The sequence below is a fragment of the Chiloscyllium plagiosum genome, unplaced genomic scaffold (assembly GCF_037043375.1).
Source record: "Chiloscyllium plagiosum isolate Xiang-an unplaced genomic scaffold, Cpla_swu_hap1 HiC_scaffold_18, whole genome shotgun sequence".
In the NCBI taxonomy this organism is placed as follows: domain Eukaryota; kingdom Metazoa; phylum Chordata; class Chondrichthyes; order Orectolobiformes; family Hemiscylliidae; genus Chiloscyllium; species Chiloscyllium plagiosum.
The window spans coordinates 74189104-74201527 of record NW_028270156.1 but is presented as its reverse complement, the minus strand read 5'-3'; the positions used below and the strand labels follow the sequence as shown (position 1 = coordinate 74201527).

Sequence of the window (12424 nt, the reverse complement as noted above, 5' to 3'; positions counted from 1 at the left end):
TCCTTACCACCTTTCTTATAGAATGGCACCATGTTAGTGAACCTCCAGCCCTCTGGCACCTCACTCGTGACTATTGATGATTCAAATATCTCCACAAGGGACCCTAGCTTTTCATATAGTTATGGATTTTCTGTTTAGATAGTTGATTTGAGTAAAGCTATGTTTCATGGATGCTTGCCAGCAAGGCACAGATGCCTTGAACATTGATTTTCATACCTGGAAGAAAATGGTGATCTCAATTGTGCCTGGGAAACTAATCATTCCCAATGCGGTTTGCAATGTGTCTATCAGCATGTTTTGACAGTAGGATATTGAATAAGACTAATTTATGCTGCTTTCCCCCATTCTTTCTGCCAAAATATATCACATCACACTTTTCCATTCTAAATCATCTGCCATGCATTCACCCATGAAGTACCCAAACATTTTGTGCTCTCTGCCTATGAAAGTGTAGCCAAGAAACATTGTATTATCAGAAAAGACCAATTTCCTGCAACATAGGAATGAGCAAACCTGGATAAGATTGGGGTTGATGGTAATAGATAAATCTAAACAGCCAGCTAGTGACCCTGAAAATGGTTATTCCCCCAGATGAAGATGCCGAAAAAAATCAGGAAAGTAGCGTTTAGGTGATTCACATAAGATGAATGTCTCAAGGTATCGAAATATGGGATAAAATTACTGTAAATATTAATATTTTATTATATTAGTTTAACAATCTATTTATACAAATAATAGCATAACCAACTGCTGTGAACAAAGTAGCCACTGAGTCAGCACAAACTTTGTCTTTTACAAATATCAAACATTGCTGAATAAATACACAATTCAAGAGAAAACTTATCAAAAGATAATACATTGGAACTAAGTATGTAAACATCTTAAGCCAAAACTCATCTTTTTTTTAACCTATTACTTGCATTACAAGCAAAGCCTTGACAGAGCTTTTATCATTGTATTTTAATTGACATATAGGCATATTAAAGTATTCTTCTTTTTAAAGAATTGTTCCATCAAGATATAAAAAATATATTAGATAAAGAACAAATAATCAGATCTGGTAGTATACCTCAAGTTAAAGTATTTTTCAAAACTGGATTTGTTTAAGATTTGCATACATTTAGTAGACATTATATATCTGCTATTATCCTGAAAAATACAGTATTCTTTAATTCTGTAAGCCCCTTCCATGTCTTAGCTGCAAGACTGTCCTTAAAATTATTAGTAGTTAAACACAGAATGCTAATAATAAGCCACTCATTTAATTGTATTTTGATAAAGGCAGAAAACCTGTCTAACACTTTTAACCCATTGACTATACAACAATTCAGCTGAAATCACTTTGGATTCTCAGGGTATGGATGATTGTGGAAAATGAAAACAACTTCTGGTTGTTCTGCAAAAATTACATGGTCCATGAAGAAATTAATAACATGCATAATACCAACATACACGCACTGCATTGACTCCGCTGAATTGAACCTTCCCCTGGAAGACAGAAAACAACATGAGGGATTATTGAGCAAGTTCTAATAACCAAATTATTCAAAATAAATCATATATTTCAACTTAAAATATCAAGTTTGAATGTCTCTCATTTCCTGTGAATGTAACATTAGGGCTGAATATTAACTCAAATGCTGAGGTTGAAGTGCGTCGGTGAGGGGAATTATGAATGGGAGGGCATTGTTGTCAGATAAGGAAATGCTGAAAAATATGTTTTGGGGGATTGTGGCTAAGATTTCATTATCTTCATTTCTTAGGTGCATCACATTTAGAGAGTTAGAGGTTGGCTATTATGAAGCAGAGGTTGACCACCTCTGATAGTTAAAATCAAAACACCCAGACATAAGTACCTTGCCCGTAATCTGATGAAGAAGTGTGACAAAGGGTATAACCTACCTCTCACCCCCCTGCGAACCTCTCCAATCTGTTATAAAAGAGTGGTTAAATGAAATGAAATCCTTTCACTTACTCTACAATTAACAAGTAACAATTTATTTATCTAACTCCAACAGTGAACAAATTAACAGAATTCCTAACAAACCAAACAATTACTCCCTAACTACTAACTATTCCCTAACTGAACTAAATTCTATTGGCATGCTGTTTCAATAACATAGGTCCCACATATATATACCAGGTAAGAAGAAAACAATAAATGAAAACATAGTCTATCAAAGTTCACACAGAATGCATCTTCCAGAATGCTATTCTTCCTCTCTGCTGATTCTGCTCTCGGGGATGTTTCTCTATAAGTCTTCTGTTCTGAATGCCTCTCTCCATCGAACTCTCGTGTCAGGAATAGTTGCTAAATGTGCTGTATATCTTAATGAATAGATGGTGTTTTTTTTCCTGACAGTTTAGAGATGCAGCTATCACCTCCTTGCTCTTATATTTGATGCCTCTATTAATATGACACACATCTGAAGCAGGTGGGACTTAAATCTTGGACCCAGCCCAGCAGTAGGGACAACTATACCACAAGAGTCTCCTTTTGAAGATACTGTATGCTTTATTATTTCTCTCTAAATCTGTCTGCCACCTTCAGTGACCTCTGCACATATACACCCATTTAGAATTGTATCCCCTATTTTATACTGTTTTTCAATATGGTTCCTACCGAAGTGTGTAACCTCATATTTCTCTATACTGAACCTCATCTGCCATTTATCTGTCCACTCCACCAACTTGTCAATGTCATTTTGAAGTTCGACACTGTCCTCCTCATGGTTTACAATTCTTCCAAGATTTGGGTCATCTGTAAACTTTGAAATTGTCTCCTACACACCAAGATTTAGATCATCAATATCTATCAGGAAAAGCAAGAATCCCAATACCGAATCCCTCTTGAACTCTACTATACTCTTCCAGAAAAATATCCATTTACCATTACTCTCTGCTTCCTATCTCCCAGCCAAATTTGTAGGTACATTGTTCCTGTACCTTTTATGTCATGACCTATTACCTTCCTCATAAGGCTGTTATGTAGCACTACACTGACCTTTCCAGAGGTTCATGTACATCACATTAACAGTACTATCCTCATCAAGCCTTCCTGTTCAAAAAACACTAGTAATTCATTAAACATGATTGTCCAGTCAGAAATCCATGCTGACTCTTCCCAACCAAGCCAGCTTTTTTTCATGTGACTACTAATTCTTTCCAGAATTTGTTTTTCTGGAAACTTCTCACCACTGAAGTGACAGTGGTCTGTAATTGCTGGGATTATCCTTACAATATACTGTATATTTACATATATATTTAGTGACTGATTTAAAAAATACAACTACAGTCTAACCAAGATGGTTGTTCTGATCATATATCTGGATTTAGCAATAACCTTCCGGAAATGTTTCCAAAGTCAATACCAGCCAGACAATCAAGAACCTTCTGATGGTTTTGGAATGCTCTGGACTGTGACATAATCTGCTACAGATATAATTGTCTACAGGAAAACCACCTAAATATTAGAATTAAAAGTTACACACAAACCTCACATGCAAATATATTAATGAATTTCTACTTACCTGCTCGAAGTAGGCCATAGACAACTGGCTATCTACAATGCAAGCCTTTACCTAGATGTTAACTGCTTCCCCTCCACAAACAGGTTTGGTTACATGACTACCACAGCATTGAACCCAACTGCTTTTTGAACCAAAAAATTTTTAAATTGCAGACAACTAAGGGGTGAGTGCTGCTCCACACATTAGCTGCAAAAATAATCAAAATCTCTAGTCCCAGGATTTTAAAAAAAATTTGGCACAAAACAAGCAGTCACAACCTGTATTTATATACTCTGAAAGTAAAATAAATTCCTTTAGTCAAAACAGTGAAGGAAAAGTTACATTTCATCAAAATCTCCACAGAAGACTTTCAAATGAAAAAACTTGCTGACAACTTCTCAACTGCTGCCGAGCAAATCAACCCACCCTCTCAAATTAATTCCAAGCTGCTAACTTCACCTTTACTCTTTTGGACTCCACCTCAAAAACAGGAACATCGATTAACTGGTATCCCTCAGTTGCTTTGTATTTACACAGAACTGAATCTTATGTTTCTTCGGCTAAATCCGAGTTTTCTGGAGGAATTCCCCGCATGAGTCCTCGTGAGTTCTCTCATCATACCTTACCAAATGCACCTCATTAAATACCTACTCTGTCCCTATGGTGTCCAAGGCCCATTTCAGAACAACTCAAGCATGAATCCTGCATGCCTTCTGTGCTGTCAGAGTGGGTACCTGGCAACTTCTTCTCACCAACTCCTGCTCGTCCAGTCCATCATCTTGGATAGCAGCCATCAACATCTCAGGGTACGCTCCATGCACAGTGAGCCTCAATACAATCAGTTCTTCTATACTGTGATGGTTGTGTTCTTGTGAAAGCCCGCGTTAGAGAAAAATCCCGCTTTAGAAACAGTGCTTAAAGTCTTGGCGATGTAATCACGTTACACCCAACACATTTTAGAAGTTTGCACTGTAGAAATAGCTTCCCCAATTCGTCAATTGTGTTACAGCGAATTTGCATTGATGAAACGCATGTTATAACAGAATGACCTGAATTAATACAGTAATATCCATTGCAATTGCAGTGAGCAATTTGGTTTTCTGTTTCCAGGTATCAACTTGTAGTCATACCAACAAGCAGGCTGCCTGATACCCAACATGCTTGTGTACAGTAGAAATGTTAAAGGTGAACTATAATCAGAGAAATGATTTCTTCATGAGCTGTATCCACTTAGTTCACACTTGCATAATAAACCATTTCCTTTGTTTAGGCCCTCAACATCCTCTGTCTTTTGTGCCATTTGAACTCCACAATAATTATAACGAAAACAACTCTAACCAAAGGAAAACAAAATATGAATTTTTAATTTATAACATTACTAGCTTAAGTTCTATCCCTGTTCCTAAACCTCTGCACATAACTACAGACAGATACACACAGATAAACAAACATAGATGTTGTGAGTAGAGGGAAAAGAAGTTAGGGAAACACAGTCCAGTATCACACTGCATTTGATTAAATAAGGTGTTGCTCCTGGCTGTTCCAGGGCCAATTGAATTTCCATTTTCACAAACAAATCCTTTCAGTTATTTTCTGAAGACATGGGAGGGTTGACACTTCAATTGTTCAGTTTCTCAGTCACTGGTTAGTGCAACAGCTTAGAACAAATGGTGTGCAGGAATGGCTACCTTTCAATTCTCAGTTACACAGGAACATCGCAGCATAGGAATTAGGAGCGGAGTAGACAATTTAGCCTTTTGAGCCTGCTCCATCATTTAACATGATCATGGCTAATCTTATTCAGTCTCAACTCCACTTTCCTGCCTGCTCCCCACAGCCCCATATCATGCTTTTCATCAGAAGCATGCGTATTCGTTTCTTGAATCTGTTGATTGATTCTTTCTCTGCTGCACTCTGGGGCACTGAGTTCCACAGATTCACAATCCTCTGAGAGAAGTAGCTTCTCCTCATCACAGTTTTGAACCTACCTCCTCTCAATCTATATTTATGATCTCTTGTTCTAAAATGTCCCAAAAGGGGGAACATCTGTTCAATGCCCACTTTATCAATTCTCTTTAGCATTTTATATACCTCAATCAGATTCTCCCTCTTTCTTCTGAACTCTAGCATGTACAAACCCAAGCTATTCAACTGCCCCTCGTACAGTAGCCCTTTCATCCCTGGAATCAATTCAGTGAATCTCCTCTGAATAGCCTGCAGTGTCACTACATCCTTCCTTAAGTAAAGACACCAAAACTAAACACAATACTCCAGGTTTGGTCTCAACAACATCCTATATAATTGTAACAACACTTCTTACTATTACACTCCAATCCTTTTGCAATCAATGCCAAGGTTCCATTTGCCTTTCTTATGATATGCTGTACCTGCATGCCCACTCTCTGCGATTCATGCACATGAACACCCAGATCCCTCTGCACTGACACACTTTGAATCTGCTTCCCATTTAAATAATAATTTGCCATTTTAATTTTCTGACTAAAATGGATAACCTCACAATTATACACATTAAACTATCTGTCATATTTTGGCTCATTCTCCTAGTCTATTAATATCCACTTGTCAACTCGCTATCTCGTCATAGCTTGCCTTCCCACTTATTTTAGTATCATCTGCAAATTTTGCTATGTTATACACTGTCTCTGCTTGCAGATAATTTATATAGATTATAAATAGTTGAGGTCTGAGAACTGAAACCTTCAGCACCCTACTAGTTGCAGTTCACCATCACGAGAAGACTCATTTATCCTGATCCTTTGCTTTGTCGGTCAGCCTATCCTCTATCCAAGCCAATACGCTACACCTAACACCCTCGGATCTAACTTTATAGATCAGTCTTTTAGGCAGAACCTTGTCAAATGCCTCTAGAAGTCTAGATACACCACATCCACCAGATTCCCATATCTACCTTACTGGTTATATCTTCAAAGAACTTCAGCAAGTTTGTCAAGCACAACTTTCTCTGCTGACACTGGTGAAACAAGCTTTGTTTTTCCAAGTGTTCAGTTATCTCCTCCTTTATGAATGATTCCAGCAACTTCCCCACTGCAGAGGTCAAATAACTGATCTATAATTTCCCACTTCTTCCCTAACTCCTTTTTTGAATAAGGCTGTCACATTAGCATGTTTCCATTCCACTGTTTCCTTTCCAGAATTCAGGATTTCTGGAATATTATAATGAATGTATCCACTAATTCTGCTACCACCTCCTTTAATACCCTAGGGTGAAGGCCATTAGGCCCTGGGGACTTATCTGCCTTTAATTCTATCAGTTTACTTAATACCTTCACCCTAGTTATAGTCATCACATCAAGTTATAGAGTCATAGAGATGTACAGCAGCTAAACAGACCCTTTGGTCCAACTAACCTAATCTAGTCCCATTTGCCAGCACTTGGCCCTTATCCCTCTAAACCCTTCCTATTCATATACCCGTCCTGATGCTTTTTAAATGCTGTAATTGTACCAGCCTCCACCACTTCCTCTGGCAGCCCATTCTATACACGCACCACCCTCTGTGTGAAAAAATTGCCTCTTAGATTCCTTTTATATCTTTCCCCCCTCACTCTAAACCTATGCCCTCTACCGGGGAAAAGACCTTGTCCATTTATCCTATCCATGCTCCTCATCATCTTATAAACCTCCATAAGGTGCCCCCTCAGCCTCTGACGCTCCAGGGAAAACAGCCCCAGCCTATTGAACCTCTTCCTATAGCTCAAATCCTCCAGCCCTTGCAACATCCTTGTAAATCTTTTCTGAATCCTTTCAAATTTCACAACATCTTTCCGATAGGAAGGAGACCAGAATTGCACACGATATTCCAAAAGTGGCCTAACTGATGCCCTGTACAGCCATAACATGACTTCCCAACTCTTATATCCAATGCTCTGACCAGTAAAGGAAAGCATACCAAATGCCTTCTTCACTATCCTATCTCCCTGCGAATCTACTTTCAAGGAGCTATGAACCTGCACTCCAAGATCTCTTTGCTCAGCAACACTCCCGAAGACCTTACCATTAAGTGTATAAACCGTGCCCTGATTTGCTTTTCCAAAAATGCAACACCTCTCATTTATCTAAATTAAACTCCATCCGCCTGAACTCAGCCTGTCGGCCCAACTCAATTACCTCTGAAGTAACTGCAGTTTTTGGGAAGAGAGAATAAATTATTATTTTCCATTGTGAAAACAAAGACAAAACTTTGGTTCAGTGCCCCTGACATTTTTGAGTTTCCCATTATTACCTTGCCATTTTGTTCCTCTAAAGGGTCAACATTTACTTTCACTATTCTCTTCCTTTTTAGATACTTGTAGAAACTTTTGATATTGGTAATAATGTTTTCTGCTAGTTTCCTTTCATAGTTCATTTTAGCTCTTTTGATTTCATCTTTAGTAACGCTTTGCTACGTTTGAAGTTCTCCCAGCCCTCCAGAGTGCCACTAACTTTTACGGTATGATTTGCCCTAGTTTTTGCCTTTATGTTATTCCTGACTTCTTTGTTAAGCCATGGATGATTTTTTTTTACTTTTTACAACTCCTCTTCTTCTCAGGAACATGCTTTAATTGAGAGGTATTTAGCATCTTCCTAAGCATTTGCCACTGTTCTTGAACAGTTCTGCCCCTTAATATTTTTGCCCAGCCCACCATGGCTAACTCCTTCCTCAGCCCTGTTTAATTATCTTTGCCCAACATTAAAATTTTAGTATGTGACTGTCTTCACTCCTTCAATCTGAATTTGAAACTCTAGCATGTTGTGATCACTACATCCAAGAGAATCCTTAACTGCAAGACTATTTATCCATCCTTCCTTGTTACATAGTACCAAATCTGAAGTAGTCAGTTTTCTAGTTGGTTCCAATGACATACTGCTATAAGAAACAATTCCTCCGACATTCTATGAACTGTTTGCCAAGGCTACCCTTGCCAAGTTGATTAATCCAGCCAATATGCATGTTAAAATCACCTATAATTACCATTGTGCCCATCTCATGAGCCCTCATTATTTCCTGGTTTATACTATGCCCTACTTTGGAAGTATTTTTTGGGGCCTGTAAATTACTCTTACCAACGGGTTTCTTTCCTTGCTTTTTATTTCCACCCAGACTCATTCAACATTTTGCTCCTTAGTGCCAGGCTTGAAGGCTTGATGTCATCCTTAATCAATAAAGCAATTCCACCTCCATCTCCTTCTAGTTTTGGAATACTGAGCATTGTGGGACATTTAAGTCCTAGCCCTGACCTTTCTGTAACCATGTTTTAGTAATCCCCACCAGGTCATACCCATTTGTCTCTATTTGTGCCGTCATCTCATCAATTTTATTCTGAATACTGCAGGCAATTAGGTACAAGGTTATTAAATATGTTCTAAGGATTTGTCTTTCTCTTTTAATATTTTTTGTACACTATACTTTTCACACTCTTTATCCTTATTTATTAATTCCTGACAACACTGAGCCTCATCTTTATCATTTACTCCAACTTCCAACTCACATTTTGATCTTCTATAATTTCTTATTAGACGGGCCTGGCATGTTTATCCTGTTAACCTGTACCTTCTGTTCACATTCTGACCTGCTTTGGTTCCCAGCCCTCTACCATGTTAATTTAAATGAGCCAAGTCGCACTAGTAAACCTTCCCACCAGAATGTTGGTGCCCTTCCAGTTCAGATGCAACCTGTCCTTTTTATACAGGTCCCACCTGTCTTGGAAGAGTTTCCAAAGATCCAAAAATCTGAAATCCTCCCCTCTACATCAGCTCTTTAGCTGTGTTAAGCTACACTATTTTCGTAATCCTTCCTCACTTCACAGCAGACAGAAAGAAAAAGAGATGCTGCCTTTTGCAGACTGGAGGCTTCTGCCTCTGTACTATTTACACACTTTTTTTTATCTGTTTAGGAGACAATCAGAGAGTTGTCCTCATGCTAATGACTCCTACACTCCAAAACTGGTCCACTGGATTGTGCACTGGTCACTCTTCATGATACTGTCATGGTCAGGCACATCTGTGATTGTTAGATTGATGAAGACAACATGAAGGAATAATAAGCCATTATGAGACACTAGTGCAAGACAGAAAGGGGTGTCAGATTGGAATAGCCTACAGCATGGCCATACACACCACTCAGGAGAAAGTGAGGACTGCAGATGCTGGAGATCAGAGTCAAAAGGTGTGGCACTGGAAAAGCATGGCTGGTCAGGCAGCATCACATTTCTGATGAAGAGCTTATGCTCAAAACATCAACTCTCCTGCTCCTCGGATGCTGCCTGACTGGCTGTGTTTTTCCAGTGCCACATTTTTTGACTCATACACACCACTCAGGTCAAGAAAGTTAAAAATCACACACCAGGTTATAGTCCAACAGGTTTAATTGGAAACACACTAGCTTTCGGAGCAACGCTCCTTTATCAAGTGATATCAAATCAGGTCAAGAAAGGACTTCTAGAGTGTAGCTCAGAGTCTATGTACTTTAGTTTACCTCACTTTGCACTCCAGCAGACTCTAGCCAGGTCCAACATAACAGCCCAAATCCTCATAGGAGGGTTAAAGGGCCTGCAGAATGTGGTGTGTTCTATTTTGCCAATTCAGAAGAGCAGCCATTATGGCTGTAAATTCAGATGGTTCAAACTCTGATACTGACTGTCCAGATTGACAGGGTACTCAGTGAATGTCTCCTGGTCCTTGTAAAAGCACAATCTTTGGATGAGCAGTACCACATGCATACCTCTCCCAGATTTACACCAATCAAAACATTCTTACAACATGATCTTTTACCATCAGTTCATTTCATTCATGTTCTTCACCTGATCCTTATACAGACAATTGCACAATGGTTCTCTTCCTCTGAGCCAAAAGGTCCGGGTTCAAGTCCCACTTGCTCCAGAGGTGTGTAATAACATCTCTAAATAGGTTGGTAAGAAAATATCTCTGGAAGCAATGTGGAAGTGTCCTTCTGAACCTGAGGGGCTGAATGGAAGCCCCACCTGTCTGGATGTTTGTCATAACATGTAAGTTCATAATTAAAAGAAAACATAGTCCGTCACAGTTAAAACAAACCATTCAAACTTATAGACAATTTGTTCAGCCAATAACAACAGCTGGAAAAAAAATCCGTATGTCCTGTATGATGGGAGACAGGCTGGGAATACCATGTGCAGCAGGAAGCAGGTTTTTAGTGGTGGTGCAGTTATAGTGCCCCTGCCTCTGAGTGAAGGGGCCTGGGGTACAAGTCCCACTTTCTCCAGTATTGTCCAATAACATTACTGAACAGTTTGATTAAAAATATCTGCAGACAAAGTGAACTTTGAAGAGTGAAGACCTAAACAGAAAATGTCTACAAGGCAAACAGTATAATAAATGAACAAATTGGAGGTAATGAGAACTGCAGATGCTAGAAAGTCAGACTCGATAAAACATGGAGTGGCGAAAGCACAGTAGGTGAGGAGCAGGACAATTGATGTTTCAAGTCGGACCTTTCATCAGGACTGGGGAGGGGGAAGGAGGCTGAGAAATAAATAGAGTGGGAGGGTGGGGCTGGGGAAAAAGTAGGTGGAATGGTGACAGATGGATTCTGGTAAGTGGTGATTCTGGTTGGTCAGTGGAAAGGTGGAGTGGATAGGTGGGAAGGAAGAAGATGGTCAGGTAAGGTCAGGTCAAGGAGATTGGGCAGAGATGGAGGGCTGGACCTGGGATGAGGTGGGGGTTGGAGAGATTTGGAAGCTGGTGAATCCAATGTTGAGGCCATAAGGCTGTAAGCGCCCGAGGCAGAAGATGATGTGTTCTTCCTCCAGTTTGCGTGTTACCATATTTTGACAGTGGAGGTGGCCCAGGATTATCATGACGTTGGGGAACTGGGAGTGGGAGGGGGAGTTGAAATGGCTGACAACTGGGAGGTGAGGTGGATCGGAGCATGCAAATCATAGATGTTCCCTGAACCGGTCCCCGGGTTTGCACTCTCTCCAATGCAAAGGATGCAGTAAATCAGGTTAAGAGGAAACGAAGGTGAATCTCTGCCAAACGTGGAAAGATTCTTCGGGACCTTGGATAGAAATAAGAGGGGAGGTGTGCTGGCAGATATTGCACATCCTACGGCCACAGGGAAATGTGCCACGTGTGGAGGAGAGATTGGTAGGGAATGTGGACCTAATGAGTGAGTCGCGGAGGGAACTGTTCCTGCAGAAAGCACTTAGGAGTGGGAAAGGAAACATCTTTTTGGTGGTGGGGTCAGATTGCAGGTGGCGAAAATAGCAGAGGATTTGGATTGGATGATGCATTGGATTTGTAGATTGGTGGGGTGGAATGTGAGGACCGAGGCACTCTATCTTTGTTATGGTTGGGGGGGGGAGGGAGGGGAGTGCATTTGAGAGCAAGGGTGTGGGAGATGGAGGAGATGCAGCTGAGGGGAGGGGAAATTACGGTCCTTGAAGTAAGAGGATATCTGGGATGTCCCAGAGTAGAATTGCTCATCCAGATATGGGAGAGGTGGAGGAACTGGGAGTATGGGATCACATTTTTGCAGGAAGGAGGGTGGGAGGAGGTGTAATCGAGGTAGTTATGGGAGTTGGTTGGTTTGAACTAGATGCCGGTGCTAAGTCAGTTACTGGAGATGGAGGCGGAGAGGAAGGGGAAGGAGGTGTCAGAAATGGTCCAGGTGAATTTGAGATGAGGATGAAAGGTAAGGGTGAAGGTGATGAACTGTGAGACACCAGCCAGGTCCTCTACCCTTTCCATGACATTCAATTCTAAGACTCCCAACACTTCATCATCACCATTGACATCCAGTCTCTGTACACCTGTATGCCCCACCAAGACTGCCGAAAATCCCTCCACTTCTTCCTCTCCTGCAGTCCCAACCAGTCCCCCTCCACCGACACACTTATTCGCTTAGTGGAACTGGCC

General features: G+C 40.3%; 1 protein-coding gene across 7 annotated transcripts in view; it reads right to left on the bottom strand.

The window, feature by feature from the left end:
- Positions 1-673: 673 nt before the first annotated feature.
- LOC122558116 (embryonic protein UVS.2-like) overlaps positions 674-12424 on the bottom strand; it is a 193217-nt gene continuing 181466 nt past the window's right edge. For all 7 annotated transcript variants that reach the window (XM_087996795.1, XM_087996790.1, XM_087996793.1 and 4 more), the window contains one exon: positions 674-1488. In XM_087996795.1, coding sequence (XP_087852921.1) covers positions 1406-1488 — 83 coding nt within the window. In that variant the 3' untranslated portion in view covers positions 674-1405. The remainder of the gene's footprint in view (positions 1489-12424) is intronic.